At 32.7% G+C, this 16,317-nt stretch overlaps 1 protein-coding gene across 1 annotated transcript in view; it reads right to left on the reverse strand.

Moving 5' to 3' along the window:
• Positions 1 to 16,317, reverse strand: part of CSMD3 (CUB and Sushi multiple domains 3) — a 622,514-nt gene that overhangs the window by 278,921 nt on the left and 327,276 nt on the right. Inside the window, exons 17-19 of the mRNA XM_026841511.1 lie at positions 12,585 to 12,723; positions 7,465 to 7,652; positions 4,918 to 5,106 (exon numbers count right to left, since the gene is read on the reverse strand). Of these exons, the coding sequence (XP_026697312.1) occupies positions 4,918 to 5,106; positions 7,465 to 7,652; positions 12,585 to 12,723 (516 nt within the window). The remainder of the gene's footprint in view (positions 1 to 4,917; positions 5,107 to 7,464; positions 7,653 to 12,584; positions 12,724 to 16,317) is intronic.

The following is a 16,317-nucleotide window of genomic DNA, read 5'->3' on the forward strand; positions in this document are numbered from 1 at the left end:
CTATAAGAGACAGGTATGTATGTGTATATGTGTGTGTGTATATATATATATATATATAATTCCATGTAGCTGTGTATTTCTACATATAGTGTTCACTAGCAATGCATTAAAAAAGTCCTACCATTGTCCCTTTCAGCCTTACTAAAGATGGTGATATCTAGGAAATTAACATTTTCCACATTTTCAAATTATATCACCTACCATTTTGATATATATTGTTCAAGAGACCAGTCATAGGTCACCAGCCACAAGTCAGAAACTAACATACAACAATGCATCTCAATTTTCCCCAAAATTGAGAAAATACACATAAGAACAACAGAAGCCTTCAGAAAAAAATTACTTTTTTCAGTAAGGTCAGCTTGCGGCATGTAAAAATAATTGAAAACTATTTGCTTTCAAAGGTGATGGAAAGAGAAAACAAAACATTTATAACTGATTAGTAATAGTGATTAGTTTTAAAAATAGTTTCAAGAATCGTCAGGGAAGACTAAAAACATGTGCTAGTTCAGGAAGAACCACAGAGTGAATATAAACCTATTTATACATAGACATGTTTGCATATATATAAATCTAAATACAAGTAAATATGTGCACAAACACAGAGAAGCCCCATTCTATTAATTTGCTTAATTATCTCTAACTTTCAACTAAAAATCTAATTCTAAGGTGCCTTTCATTTACTGTGTAATTTGGTAATAAAAGGGAAATATAAATATAGTTTAAAACTATTGAAACAGTGAATTCAAATTTGAATCTTATATACTGTGCTTCATAGACCAAAAAACTTCAGCATCTGTCGTCCCTAATTATAGAAGATGTAACGTGTCTTAAAGTAGGATGCAGTCAAGTAGTAACAAGTAAATAATAGTATGGATGACAAATTATTATAATCAACTTCCATAAAGAAATCTTGGACCTGAATTATATTACACAAAAGACTAACAATAGAAACTAGTGTAGCCTGGACTGCTCACAACATAAACTTGTATTTTTACCATGTTATTTAAATCTAAACCAGACCAAGACATGCTACCCATTTCTAATTCTGGCATCTACCACACAGAATATTTGTAGCAGGTTTTTAACAGTCTTAACAGAAATGACATACCTCCTTAGCCATATTTCCTGGATATATTTCTCATGGTACTGCACAAGTCATATTCCCTAATTCATTTGGACATCTAGGTGCTTACATTACACATACATTAAATACACATACATTAAATGTTTTCCATCTTGCTTGAACATCTTTCTTGCCGTTTATTAATTTAAGTAAATGAAGATCAAGTGGAATGACAACATTTATTTTTAATTCAAATACTGAATAATAATGATTATGTATTAGCATCCAATTTAATGTTACAATGAAGGGAGTAAAAAGCTCTTTACACTCTTAATTAGGTACCTCACTTTTACATTACTTTTCTTGTCATTTTAATGGGATATTTTGGGTAGAGTAGGTTTCCCTGCGTATATTCAAAGCTTCAAAGCAAATTTTTTTTTATAATATTCATATGGAAAAGACATGGTAAAACAAAATTTTGTCTTATTTGTTAAGCAAATGGGAGGAGATTATAGTCAAGAAATTCAGGGCTGTCCAGATAAATAGGTACGCAGTAAATCATATGCAGATATTAGATGGGAAGGGTGTAAATGTAATACAAGTAATACTTTCAAAAAATGTTCAAACCCATCTGTTTTATGTCTCTTAAGTATGAGTATTTTCTGAAGGCCTGTACATATTCTCATTTGAAAGGAATGGTTTTTATTTATTTGTATGTTTATTTTCCTAGGTAATGTGTCCTACATTTATGGTATACAGACCAAACCACATCTTCAGATGAATTATTTCAAAATAAACATACTTGGTAATACCAAACATTTTTTCTGGTCTGTGTGGATAAAAAAGTTGTTTACGTATGAACCAAGGAAGGATAAAAAAAATGGCAAAAGTCTAGGCCTTGATCAGTGCCACCCCTTTGAAAAGAAATAAGCACTTTGCCAAGACAGCTATCCAGAAATAGGTAATGCTTAACAAAAGTAAAGTATTTTTAACAGTATCTACAGTGTCTACACACTAATTAATTTATTGAAGAGGGACTGGTGGTTTGATAAACATCATAGGTTTTACTTTTTATTCTTTAAAGAAACCTTAATTTTATGGTTGTATAACTATGATAATGAAGTTGCTCTCTTGAAAACTGTATAAATTCAAGTAGCTTGCGTCACAGTGGATGTAACTGGAAGACGGGAAGTTCTCAGTAGATGTTAATAATATCTATTGTGTGGCCAAACAATGACACAGGTTTCTCAGGGAAGAAAAGGAATCTCGCTCCTTGGAGATAAAACTTAGTTGTGTAGGAACCTGAGCAACCTACTCTAACATCCAGATTGGACCCACTTTGGGTGATATGGGTTTGGACATTCTGCAGTTCCTTTCAGCTATAAGTGTTCTATGATTCTGAAAATATTTTCCTTAAATATTTTTCTTTAAAGAGCATAAATAGATTCTATTATCCTCAAAGGTCACAGAGCTTTTTTTTTTTTCCAGACATACTTTGCTATACTTCACTATATATAAAACTGTGTATATGTATGTATAAACACACAGAATACGTATGTGCACTGAGGAATAGTGTGCATGCTTTATCTATATAGATACACATATAATTCAAAAAGGAGATTACCTATGAAATCCTTCATGCATATCAATTATTCAGATATCAATGAATTATACAGCCTGTCATAATCATTCCCTCAGGGCAATCTTTAAGGAAGGGAAGAGTTTTGCTTGTTCATTTTTAAACCATCATTCTCAGTATTGTCTAAATGTTCCTGTAGATGAAGTAATGTAACTTCCCTGATAAGCTTTTTGTGATGATTATCTGTGTAACAGCCAAATATTTTATAAAAAATTGTTTATATACCTTCAAATAATAGAATTTCAGTCAACACTATCTTTTGAGGAAGAAGTGGTTCTGAAAATTCTGATATTTTTCTCATCCTCCGAAACACAAACGCTCATGAGTTGTCATGATCCGTCTGAATGATTATTATGGTCTCTCTGCATATCACTACATGATGTAATTGTCAAAAAGAGATGCAATTATCAAAAAGAACAATCAAGAAAGAATTCTGCTCCTCAGAAAGTGTCAGACCAATATACTGAATGAGCAGGAGCAGTGGCCAAGGTGTTTATTAGTGGCATGAATTATACAAACCCATGCTCACAGTTTATACAAAGAACAGCCCATTTACCAAATGCCCTTTTATCCCTGGGGCTGCAAGGACTCTGAATACTATTTAAAAACATTCCACCAGAGAAGAAATTCAGCAATGAAATTAAAATTAGTTCAACCATGAATTGATTAAATTTACTAGAATAAATGTACTCAATCCTGCCTTTAGAGTGTATTTATTCAATGGACAATTGCCATTTAGCAACGTGCTCCAGAGGAAAAAAAATCTCATTTACTTAATGAATTGCATGCTAGCTCAGCATTTTGAGGAAGAAATTTATCACAATATGTAAGTTTATTTCACAGCAGAGAACAGCATTCATAGGGAGTGCGTTAATACTGTTTGTTTTAGATGGCTACCATGTAGTGCCTACCACCATAAGAAAACACAAGTTAAGTTCATAGTCTATTCAGCAAAACTGATTGTGAGCTGTGGGAATGCTGCAATTTTTCATTACAAGAACCTGACTGAGAAGCAGTATCCTTTAGGAAATGGCCTTGCTCAACTAGAGTGCCGCTTTCATGAAAGTGATTGTTCATGCCCCTTTCTCCCACCACAAATTTTGAGTATCATTATAAACTGACATGTTCAATGTATTGAAATGTAAAAGCCAAAGCACTTGCTAACTAAATAAGCTGAAGGCCAAGAAAACCTCTATAATTATTAAAAGAAAATTAATAAATTTCCATGTGGCAAATCACACATGTTTCAGTGAGCTTTTGCATTAGTCTTCATTCAAATTAAGCTTTTTCTTTCTAACCATGTGTCTTGAGAAACTAAGAAGTGTTTTAGAAAAATATACTATCGTGTGTATTATGTAACTATGTTCATGGAAGTTCAGTAGATTTTTCACAACTACTACTCTAGAATTAAGTGGGTATATTTTTCCTGATAAAATTTTATTATCAGAAAAGCGTGTACCATGCTCAAAGGAAAAAAAAAAATTGAGGAAAGCATCTCAAATATACAAGATAATAAACATTATAATATACTTTCTTAATATCCAATATAATTTATATCACTCTAACTGGGAAAATGGATTAAAATGAACAATTCAGATAAAAAGACATGACTGAAACTATTAGATAATTTTCAAGCACACTTTTTTAATGATATAGTGGAGACTCCAAAATGTACAGCATTACTAGATACCATTTTTGTCTGGTTTAACCATCACATGCTTAATCATCAGGTATAATTTGGTCCTGATCAGTTCATACAATGATTGAGAGTGTCAGTTCCTGTTAACAATTAGGAACAGCGATCAACATGAAACAGGAGAATGCAGGTTTTGAGTAATGTATAAATAAACCACATCACGTGTGTCGTATGTCAGCACACCTCTGTCTACATATGGATACCCAAACACAAATATTTGTAGCTTGTTGAAAATACTTTACAATCAGATATATGTTAACATTACATGCCTTGAGCTAATTTGCAATCAGTTAGCTCACGGTAACATATATTCAGATAGACATATTTTCAATAATCCGCTGATTTTAAGAATTGTATATTATCTACTTTATGACTAAATATCTCAGAGGTATATAACATTTCCTTTTTTTCCCTAAAAATAGAGGGTTTACGAACTCCAAGATTTAACTATTTTTGACTAATAAATTTTGAAAAATGCATATATATTAATTTACTATTTTATCCATTTATCCTTACCATCACAAGTTGGGAGTGGGTGACTCCACCAGTGATTTTTTTCACATAACAAAGGCTCCTCATGACTCAGTCTATAACCTGGATCACAACTAAACGAGACAGTGGAACCTATAGAGAAGTCATGTCCATAACGACGTCCATGCACTGGTATACCAGGATCCAAGCAAGAGTAAGTATTAACAGTTACACCTAAAAAAGAGTTAAATAAACAATTTACAGATTTTATTATTATTATTATTATTATTAAAGTAATTCACTGTGCTGTGAGTGGGGATGAAGGTTTCGTTATAACATATTTTCATTGATTTATCCTTGCACTGTTTTTCTATATTACCTTTATAAGGTATTATGGACAGTGAATTAAAACATCACATAATTTACAGGATAATTAGTTTGATCCTATCTCAGTAACATTAAGTGATTTTATCCCTGATGCTGAAAATCTTTGATGATCACTCATTTTTTTTTTATTTCCAGCCTTTATTTTTTCCTGATCAAACTTTGTTATTCTAGCTAAAATGCTTTTTATTTCTTATGATATTTATAAAGCAATTATTTACATAAATCATTCTCATACCTAATGTTGCTATGGGAGATACTGAGAAGATAAATAGCAGAAAAAAAAAAGTAAAGAGAAGTTGACTTGATAAAGAGAATTTTAATGTGTTAAGAATTTAAACCTTTTAGATTATATCCCAGTGAGAAGTTTAACTTCATTATAAAAGAATCAAGGAAAATCAAAGAAATAAACAAAAAACTAGGAACATTAGTGAAGTTCACAAATTAGAAGTATTCATTGTAATATAAGATTTTTTAATGGGTGTTATTCCTTTTATTCCTACACAAAAGCCAGAAAATACCCTTCCTTACAAAGAAATTCAGTGTGAAAAGAAAGAATTAGCATAGGAAAAAAGAACATATAAAAGATCAGCTTTGAATAGGATATTTGAAGAGAGAAATGCTGAATAGAGGACCATTAATCATTATTATTATCCAGAAAAGGGAAATCAGAACTGGGTTGTACTGGATAATATAAGACGATGAACCAGTAACAATTAAACAAAAATGAAATTAATACTAGATGTCAGTATATAAACACAGGATGTTGAGCAGAAAAACAGCTTGTGAAAATTGTTTCTTTTGTGCAAAATGGTAAAGACCTGTATTTTCAATGTTCTCGAGTAGTAGAAATTTAACTTTCATTCTTCACTAGTGTAAAGAACTGTGGAGTGGGGGCCAATTTTAGAGAAAAGGGATTTTTTAATGAATATTCAAAATTCATTTATAATGAAATTTCGTTTCCTTTCCAACTTTAATTGAAATATTTTGATATATTTTTTAAAAGTGCAACTTCCCCCTTTTTGCTGTTCACATTCCCACAGTGTAGTTTCTACCATTTAACATTATTCATTTAGGTAATCATTTTAATAACTTAGTGGTCTCTGCTGGCAATATTAATCTGTTTTTCCTGATGTCTAAGGATAGCCATCCTTCAAACTTCAGAATGGATGAGAACTTCACATTGTGAAGAAGTGATGATAATGTAGAAGATAATACAAATGGAAGCACATGGGTGAAAACTAGGACAGTAGAGAATTTTGGAATAAGAATAGATTTTTGAGGTAAACACCCAGAACTTGACATTCACTGCAGTTCAAATCAGACCAAATTTTATCTGGTAAAATGACTTCCACATATACTGTATTTAATATTCTTATTGTTAGTGATCAAAAATAGTGAAAATGGCCAAAAATAATGTAAAAAATTAAGAACGTCTGAAAATTGTTTGGTGGTATTTCCCACAAGTATAGTAGTATGAAACAGAAATGGATAGATAGCAATGTCTAATTTACTAAGCAAATTAGACAGTGACTACAGAAAATTATTATTTCACATGAAAATATGACTTGTTACAAGAAAAGGTATATTTAGAAACACAAAAAAGTAAATTACATAATATATCCACTTAAATGAATTTTAAGAATTCATAAAATATGAAATCTTACAGAAACTTTCTGCAGTATAGTTTATAAGACTACAATGAGGAAAAACAAATACTTCTGTATATCAGAAAAAAATCACATATGCAGGCTTTTAGATCCCTACAAATTCATAATCAAGAAATTCCATTGATTTTCAGCTCGTTAAAGTACATTTCCTATTGCCTTTGGTTACAGCTGCAGGTACCTCAATAAGTAATGCAGGTATTTGCTTAGATTTGCATAATCTTCCTGATCTCATGTAGTTTTACAGACAAAAAAGCATTGTACAAAAGATAAGAATAAGACATAAAAGCAACATCCAGAATAAAGGAATTAGTTTCCCAATCCCATCTTTTGATTCTTAAAGCATGGAGCAGTATAACAGTGACATTAAATTGTAAGTGAAATTGCTGGTCACCTCTTTTGCAGTTTAACATCACTAAATCTTTCTCAATTTGAGAAATAACAAAAATTTACCAAAGACCAGACCTGTGCACATTTATATTTTTATGTCTAGGGTAAGCATTGATGGGGGAATCAAATAATACAATTCAGAATTACTTACTTTCATAGTGAATCTTGAATCCATTGTTAGAACGACTGTTGTCAGTTGTAAAGAGAAGATAAATGAAATTGCTACTGCTAAACAGGAATTGTGGGACCTGTGTACCATTGTAAGATCCCAGAAGTGGAGATAATAAATTTGGTCCATCATGGACTTCCAAAACATCATAATTGAGTTCTGTCTGAAATCTGGAATTGAGGAAATACAAAGGTACAAATATAAGAAAAACTTAAATTAAAAAATAAAAACCTCTCACAGTGAGCCAAATTTTAAAATTATGCTCCTTTCCTGATCCTATGCTTTAAATAATTTCTTCATATATCTCTATTACAATATCAATGTAATAGTATTATCCTATATAATGAATACGATAATCACATTTCTGGTTAGTGCTTTAGTAAGATGAGAAATAAGTTTGAACTCCTTGAGCAGGTTTTTATTTCAGGAATCAAAAGACAAAAACACAATAGTTTCTTATCAAAGTTTAATAATATTTGCATAAATTGTTTTATAGAACAAAATTATTCTTTTAAAAAAAATATATATAAAGGATATGTTGATGCCTTCTTTTATTATATCCATCCCATTTGGCACAAATATCATCAAGGTACTTCGTATTATCAAAGACTCATACTCTGAGCATCTAGCCTAAAATTGTCTATTAGAATTACTTAAGCCTGCTCTGAGATTCCAGTGCCTTTGTGCCAGCTGAGGCTCAGTTCAAAGTAGTGGCAGAAGTTATTGGAAAAAAAAAAAAAAAAATCTGTTTAGAAAAGACTATACAGCAAAATGCCTGTTTAGAGACAGCATGTGTGCTGCCTCTGTTAAGGAAAAGCTGAGTGTGACAGTGCTGCTACATTGCCTTGTTTTAGACAGTATCAGCAATTCCAAACACCTGTTTGGTATTTTGACAGTGGTTTCTCTCTTGCTTGCTATGACAGGCCTCACATCAATCATACTGCTTCAATGGACTCTGATAGATTAGTGAAAAACACTTTCAGAATTAAAAGGATACAATTAACAGCACAATCCTACAAGTACCCTTCAGATATTCCTAATTCTCTGTCTTATTCTCTCTTACAGATGCAGAATGCAGCTTTTTGAAATCCAGTCAAGGAAATACCTGACTAATGCAAATGCACTGAGGAACTCTATATTTCACTATTTATGTCCCATGAGTCTGGGCATAAAAATCTAAAAGGAGTCTGGTGAAAGACAAGAAGTCAAATTAAATCTCCAAAACATGTTTCTTTTATCCATGTCCTGCTCCTGTAAAATAACATGGAGAAAAACTTAGAAATAAAGTAATGGGGAGTTACAGAAATGAAGCAGGACAAGCCTAGAAGCAGCACTGAAAATTTATTCTTTTTCTGGTTCCCAAATGAATGCACAGTATGTTGCTAAAAGGCTACTAGACAATAACTTGCCCTTTCCAGTACTTGTTTTTTCCACTAATCTGTACAAAACAGATGTAATCTTGGAAACATATCTCTTAGTCTTGCTCTGCTTTTTTAGTTGCTTTATCAAAAGCATACTTGAGGCAGAAAATGTAAAAAAAGCATTGACCTCATAAATCTAAGTAACTATCAGGCCAGTCAAGACATGATGAAATTGTGTCTTCAATGACATACCAGATATCTTCTCATAAATACTTGTTGTTCAGTTACTATATAGAACACCACAAAGAACAGAAAAATGGGATAAAAAAAAAAAAGAGTAAGCACCCAAAACAAAAAGTGAGGACATGGTTTTAGAGAGACGAGCTGAAATAAATTTGAAGGGGGGATTATGTACAATGCCTTTTCTTGGTGCTTTGGCTGCAAATTAAAAATTAATTTAAATTTAATTTACAAGGCTGATACTTAAATATTTTTTTTCCTTGAATACATTTCCTATTGATGCTCAACCTGATATATTCACATATCATCTGTTTATTCCCTGGTGTGGGAAAACAGAGATTTATAGGAAAATGAATTAAAAATACTTTGTGCTCATGTAGATAAATCCATTTCAATGTTCTTTCCTCCTGAACTAGTCACTATTCTTGAATTAACCTGGATGACTTCATGGCTATGTGAGGTCTGTTCTTATGGAGGACTTACAAAAATTTCTTCAAGCATATAGGAGAGAAACAAACTTTAACACAGGACATGACACACGCTTTTTAATCTCATTTGACTAGATAAAGCTTCTTTAATATTTACAACATGCATCTTTGTAAGAGACACCTTATCAACTCAATGCAGTGTCAGGATATGGGTAGAATATCCTGCTGCACAGTGTATACTCATTAGTCAAATGTGACTACTAATCCAAACAGTAGTTTGCTGATTAACATCCTTAACATTTAAATAGTCATAATTAAGTTTCATGATAAATACTTAATTACAATGAAGAATGGCTCTCACATTTCTCACTTCTGTTATTTCAATTCAGCCTAAAAAACTGCTAATCTATATCAAAAACCCAACAGATTACCTGTACAACAGGAGTAAAGTCTTTAAAGCATACACGCATGATCATAAAATATGAAAAGTTTATCATGAAAACTCTGAAAGTACAAATATTTATAGTTAATAGTAATAACTTTTTTTTTAGATCTCTTTCTCTTCATTTAAGTCTCTGGCTCCAGGCACACTTTAGCATACAGTCATAAAATGCAGTCTCTCTCATATATGCAGTCACAAGAAAGAAGCGATAGGAAGATAAGAAGATGGGAGATTAAAAGGAAATTAACTACTGCGCAAGTGATAAACTGATGTAATATTAAGGTGTCACTCTGCAGAAAATATGTATTAGTAAGAACTGTTCCCTTTCTCATAGAATATCCAAAAAGAAAGGATGTAAAGATTCTAGACATGTACTACAAATGTTTTACTCTGAGAAATTAAAAATCTTTCATTGAACTACACATATTGCAGAATTCTTAGTATTTGCACCAAGAAAAGCTAGAAAAAGTTTTTTTTTTTTTTTTTTCAGGACAAAGGTGAAATGTAAGCAACTGGGCAAAATTATGAGGGTTTTTTTAATCATATAGGAAAGCCATTTGGCTATAGTTTTGAAAGTGTATATTTCAACAAAATTAACCTTTTGTCTTAAAGTCCAGCTGAAGATTTGTAAGCAGGAGGAGCAGAACAAGGACCATCACAAAAGAATGAGTCTTTAAAAAGAAGCTAATATATGAATGCCTCAGAATGTAGATTAAAATATGTGAAAAAAAAGCCTAAGTAAAAAACATCAATAGTTTACAAAAATATTTTCTTTCAGTACTCTAAAGATTTATTTCATTGTGTGGTTTATGTAATAACTTTTTCTTTACATTCAAACATGTAATTATATATCTAAGTGCATTTGTGTGAACACATATAGATGAATTTTTATACATGCTCCTGCACAGAAACACATCAGCATACACACACCTTTATGTAAGTTGGGCCTCCCTGTATTGCTACATCCAAGCAATACGCATATCAATCCAATTTATAGCAAGAGACAAGAGTGTCAAAAAACTAGCAGCAATAGAAAAAGAAGTGTCATAATGTCATAATGAGATTAGGTTACAAGGAAGGTAGGAGCTCTCTCTGTGATCAGAAGAGACCACATCTTGTTCATACTGCTTTCAATTACAAAAGTAATAGAGGTTGTGCAATTTTATGACAAAACTAATGCATAACAAACAAAAAGTATATGCAAAAGACTGTCAGATTTACTGACACTCAGGGGCAAAGGAAGAAAATCTAGTGGGCACAGAATTCTGCAAATAAAAAAGACATATGTTTTTCACTGTGAAATGACAATCCAAATCAAATGTGTAGTTGGAAGTGAAACGCTGAACTGAAATTTAAAAGTTCCATAATTCTTTTTATTCATTTCGATTTACAAGATGACAAAACCTAATAATTTTCTTTAAATTTGAACTAATATGAGTTTGGTTAACTTCTTCAAAAGGGATTTTTTTTTTTTTTCACTTTTGTACTTTAAGTAGCAAAAAAATTGATAAAGCTTCATTTCAAATTGATGTACAGCACTAGTGATTTTGGAAGGCTAGTTTTCATTTGATGTTAAGGATAGGAAATACCTATGAAGTGTCCATATTACTTGACCTCTGATTGTATATAATATCATGTGAACACTTTATTATAGTGTAAGCTATAGTACAAGAAAAAAAGTTTTAAACAATCTTATCACAAAGATAAATTTTGCTAAGAGAAGATGGTAATTATCATACCCTGCTACAAACAACTTCTGAATTGTGTTGAAATGAAGTGATATCTTCTAAATTGAGTGCGACCAGGAGTAGTCAAAATTTGCTGCATAAATAGCAACTGAAAAGTACTTGCATGATATTTGTGCACTATAAATTTGATCAAAGATTCTTTTTCCCTGGATCAAACTTTATCAATATTTACAATTAAAAGAATCTAAAACATCATTGAAAAATATGTAGAACTTGCTGCATTTTTTAATTTACATTTTCTGCTTTACTTTCTCATAGAGCTTAAATGGAATATGCACATCTTACTACCATGAGAATTTTAAAGTTCTCAGCACATTTCAATCCTTGGAATCAGGAAGGGACTTAAGTAACAGGCCATAATGTAGGCAAAGTGGAATGCTACAGTAATTTGGGAAAACTGGAATTCTATCCTGAGAGTATACAGTCCTTTCACAAAAACAGATCAGTTGATTTGATAATTGAATATTCATGCTGGATAAAAATATGAATACATTTAATTGAGTTTTCACAGTTGATTCAGATTTTTAGAATTGAAGATTTCATAGGTTTGAAAGAAAAAACCCAACTTCATAAGTATAATTCACCATAGGAATATGGTTACAAGCAAATGAAACATGCTAATCTTTAGAAACACAAAAATTTTAACCTGCCAGACATGCAAGAAGGTAGGAATTTCAAAAGCTTTTCAGTTCATCAAAATAGAAATTATGGTAAAGATAAAATTTATGCTCTGAAGGCACTAAGGTGTTTTGGAAAATCCTACCTGATAATACAATTGCTTGATTTTAGAGATAGTGCAAATTAATGTTATGACAGAGCTAATAAACTCCTGCTTCTAGGTAAAAACTGGAAAATATCGAATAAGAAAGACATTAGCCAAGACCTTTCAAATGTAATTTTGATAGAGTGTCCTGGTTCAGCTTCTATCACCCATTCACAGTTCAAGGAATCTTTATAATACCCTGGCCAGCCTGGAGAGAGGATTACTCCACTGGGAGATGAAAAATGCCCACCACATGGAGCTAAAAAATGAAAAAAAATAGAAAGGTATAATAACACAGACTTATTATATTTAATTCACAATTATCACTTTCAATACAGATATCTGTAATGAACAAACTAAAAAAACCCATTGCAGGAAGATGTAACAAGGCTTTGAAACTGACAATCTATGGGGTTCAGAATTAGATGGAGACAATGGAATTAAAGCCTTGAAAACATGAAATAAACTGTTCAGTACATTCTGACAAAGCTTTTTATAATGTATTCTTAAAGGTATAATCTATTTTCCTGTAACAAAGGACATAAAACATAGCATTTAAAAAGCTTAATTTATTCTATTTTTATTTGTGAGCAGATTCAAAAAAACCTGCAAAAGTTGCCATTGAGTATAAAGCTAGAAAGCAGAGAATTGTTATTTTAACTCTGACATGAATCCAGTGTCATACCACATACATCTTTCTTGTCATGTTGGCAGTTCAAATTCCTCATTCATGAAAAAGACATACTTACCATTCTTACAAGATTAGTTAACATTTTTGAAGCATTTGGCAAATATGCATATTAAATACTGTAATAAACACATCTGCAAGCAGAATTACTAGAAAGAACATGTAGTTTTTCTCTCAGAGATAGTAAACATAAGTTAGGAAAACTGTATTAAAACATAACAATGAACATTGTTAGTAATAATATTTAAAGTTTTTCAATGGCTTAATGACACATTAACTACAGGAATAATCTCCACAGATGTAGGTACTACAAAGATGAAGAGCATTTATTTAATAACAATTATTCTTAAATTGTTGAAGAAAATGTGGTACAGAATGAGGGAAGTTTCCATTAGCTGACCAATGTCAAGACAGTTCATCACAGGGCAGAAAAGAGATTCTCAGACGTAGGTTCTCCAGTTTAAGAAGGTTACCAAGCAATAATCTTATATCTCATTATATTTCCTCACTGAGGAGTAGATGATTTTCAGGGGACTCAAAAATTATTTACTTTTATAACTACATTTTCACACAATGTTCTGGCCATATCGATTTTACTCCTGAAGTGAGGGCACTGTACTCCAGAGAGCAAAATTTTTAATGTCTTGAGATGTAAAAGTTAACAACAAGCAGATTTTATTCTGCAAATGGCAGTAAAAAGTGTTAGGACTGAGTGCCTTAAGGTTGAATGAAGAGATACCAGGATTAAATAAAGGATCTTTGAGTATCTTTGTCACCTTAATCTTCTCTCTCTCTCATGACATGGATGTGTCAAGAGTGGGATTTGTTCGTCTGTGTAGATAATTAAAGAATATTAACTTCAGTGTGTGTATATAAAAAAATTATTGTACATAATAATCAAGTAGGCCACATGGTAATTTATAGACACTAGGAAAATACAAACTCTCCAGTTAAGCATGCTTAAATACTTTGTTGGTTATGATGAATATTGGTGCAAACACATCAGTCTATAGAACTATAAACACATGACGGAGTTATTGCTATCATGAGTTTCTTTGATTAAATGCTAATTAATTATTTGATCCAGCCAAAATCAAATTTGATGAACTTCTCAGGATCTGAACTCTTAGATACTAAAAACATTTTCTAAAGGAAAATCTTACAGGGTTGGTTTATTTGTTCGTTTTTAGTTTTATGACACTTTTCTAAACAAATTCACCAGACTACCATAGATTTCACCAAGCCTCAAAGTGCATACACATCTGACAATCAACCTGTAAATCTTCCCCTGAATTTCATTTTGTAAAGTGAAGGATAAGCTTTCTTTGTTTCTTTGCCAGGCTTACTAGACTCATACACATATTTATTTACATCATAGGCATCTACTTGTAGATAAATATTTTTATTTTTGCTTAAGGACTTCTTTTATTGTTGAATAAAGCATCTTAGTTAATAAAGCACTGAAAGTGAATTATACACTATATGTATGAATTTTATACCTCTCTGAATGCAACAATTACTTGTCATTTATTTCTAAACCCAAGCAAAAGCTTTTGTCCCATTACCAAAGTGCTTCAATATTCACTTCCAAAGGAAACATCTGTCAGGAGACCTTCTGAAGATGATGCAAGATCAATGGATTGAAAGTAATTCAGCAGAAAATGGGATTTTGGTTGATGAAAAATGTGCACTTGCAGCTCAGAAAGCAAATCGTATCCTAGGCTTCACGAGAAGAACAGTGGCCAGCAATTTGAAGGAGCCGATTTTTCCCCTCTGCTTGTGTGAGAGCCCACCTGGAATACTGTATCCAGCTATGGAGTCCCCAGCACAAGAAGTACATGGACCTGTTCAAGTAGGTTAGGAGGGACACAAAAATGATCAGAGGGATGGAACACCTCTCCTATGAAGAAATGCTGAGAGAGTTCAGGTTGTTCAGAGTGGAAAAAAAGCAAGCTCAAGGGAGACCTTATTATGACCTTTCAGTATTTAAAGGTGTCTTACAAGAAAGAGAGAGAGACTTTTCACCAAGACCTGTAGTGATGGGACAAAGGATAACAGTTTTAAACTGAAAGAGTGTAGATTTACATTGGATATAAGGAAGATATTTTATACAATGAGGGTGGGGAGACACTGGAACAGATAGCCTTGAGAAGTGGATGCTCCATCACTGGAAGTGTTTAAGACCAGGTTGAATGAGGCTTCGAGGAACCTGATCCACTGGAAAGTGTCCCTGCCCATGGCAGGGGGTTGGACTAGTTGATCTTTAAAGGTCCCTTCCAACCCAAACCATTCTATGATTCTACGAGAACATAACATTACTGCTGCAATGATGGTATCATATATATTATTACTGCATGTAGATTTAAATCAGACTTGATCCAGTTTTCAGTGAATAAAAGGATAACCTTAAACTGATTTCATAATGAATTGTCCAGGAACTTTAATGGTGGGAAAAAAAAAAAAAAAAAAAGTTAATTCTGATCCAGTAGTAATTTTTGTGCATTTACCTAAACAAGGAAATGATCTAGACCATGACCCCATGACTGCTGAATATTCTCCACAGAGAAGACTCCACATCCTCCCTAGGCAACCTATGCCAGTGCTTGGTCACCCTCACAGTAAAAGAAGCATTTCCTGATGTTCATATACTACCTCCTGTGTTTCAGCTTCATCCCATTACCTCTGGACCTCTCACTGAGCACCACTGAAAAAGAGGCTGACTCTGGCTTTGTCTTCTTTGTGCCTGTTTCACCAATTATCAGGCCTACCATAAAGATGAACCAATAACCAAATTGTATTTGATACAAAAGGTCAGTACATGGGTGAGCACTGGGGGTACAAACAAGTCAGTCAGATTATACATAATCAACATCAACCCCACTGACCCCAACTCTGACACCACACAACCAACAGTGGGTGGGATAAATGGTGAAACACAGTCTCCCAGAGAAGGGACAGGAGACAACCAGGTCAACAAGCCAAACACATAAGACCAGGGAAGCCACATACTGAATCTCTACACAGCCCACACTTACAAAAGCCAGACCTGACTGGAGCCCAGTCCCAGGAAGGCAGGAGGTCCTTCCCCAACAGGGAACTCTGCACAGGACATCCACCTCACAGACAAACACTGCCCCTGCCTGCAAGGGGTCCCAGCTTTTATCC

The sequence above is a fragment of the Athene cunicularia genome, assembly GCF_003259725.1.
Source record: "Athene cunicularia isolate RWA chromosome 2 unlocalized genomic scaffold, athCun1 chr2_part1, whole genome shotgun sequence".
Classification (NCBI taxonomy): domain Eukaryota; kingdom Metazoa; phylum Chordata; class Aves; order Strigiformes; family Strigidae; genus Athene; species Athene cunicularia.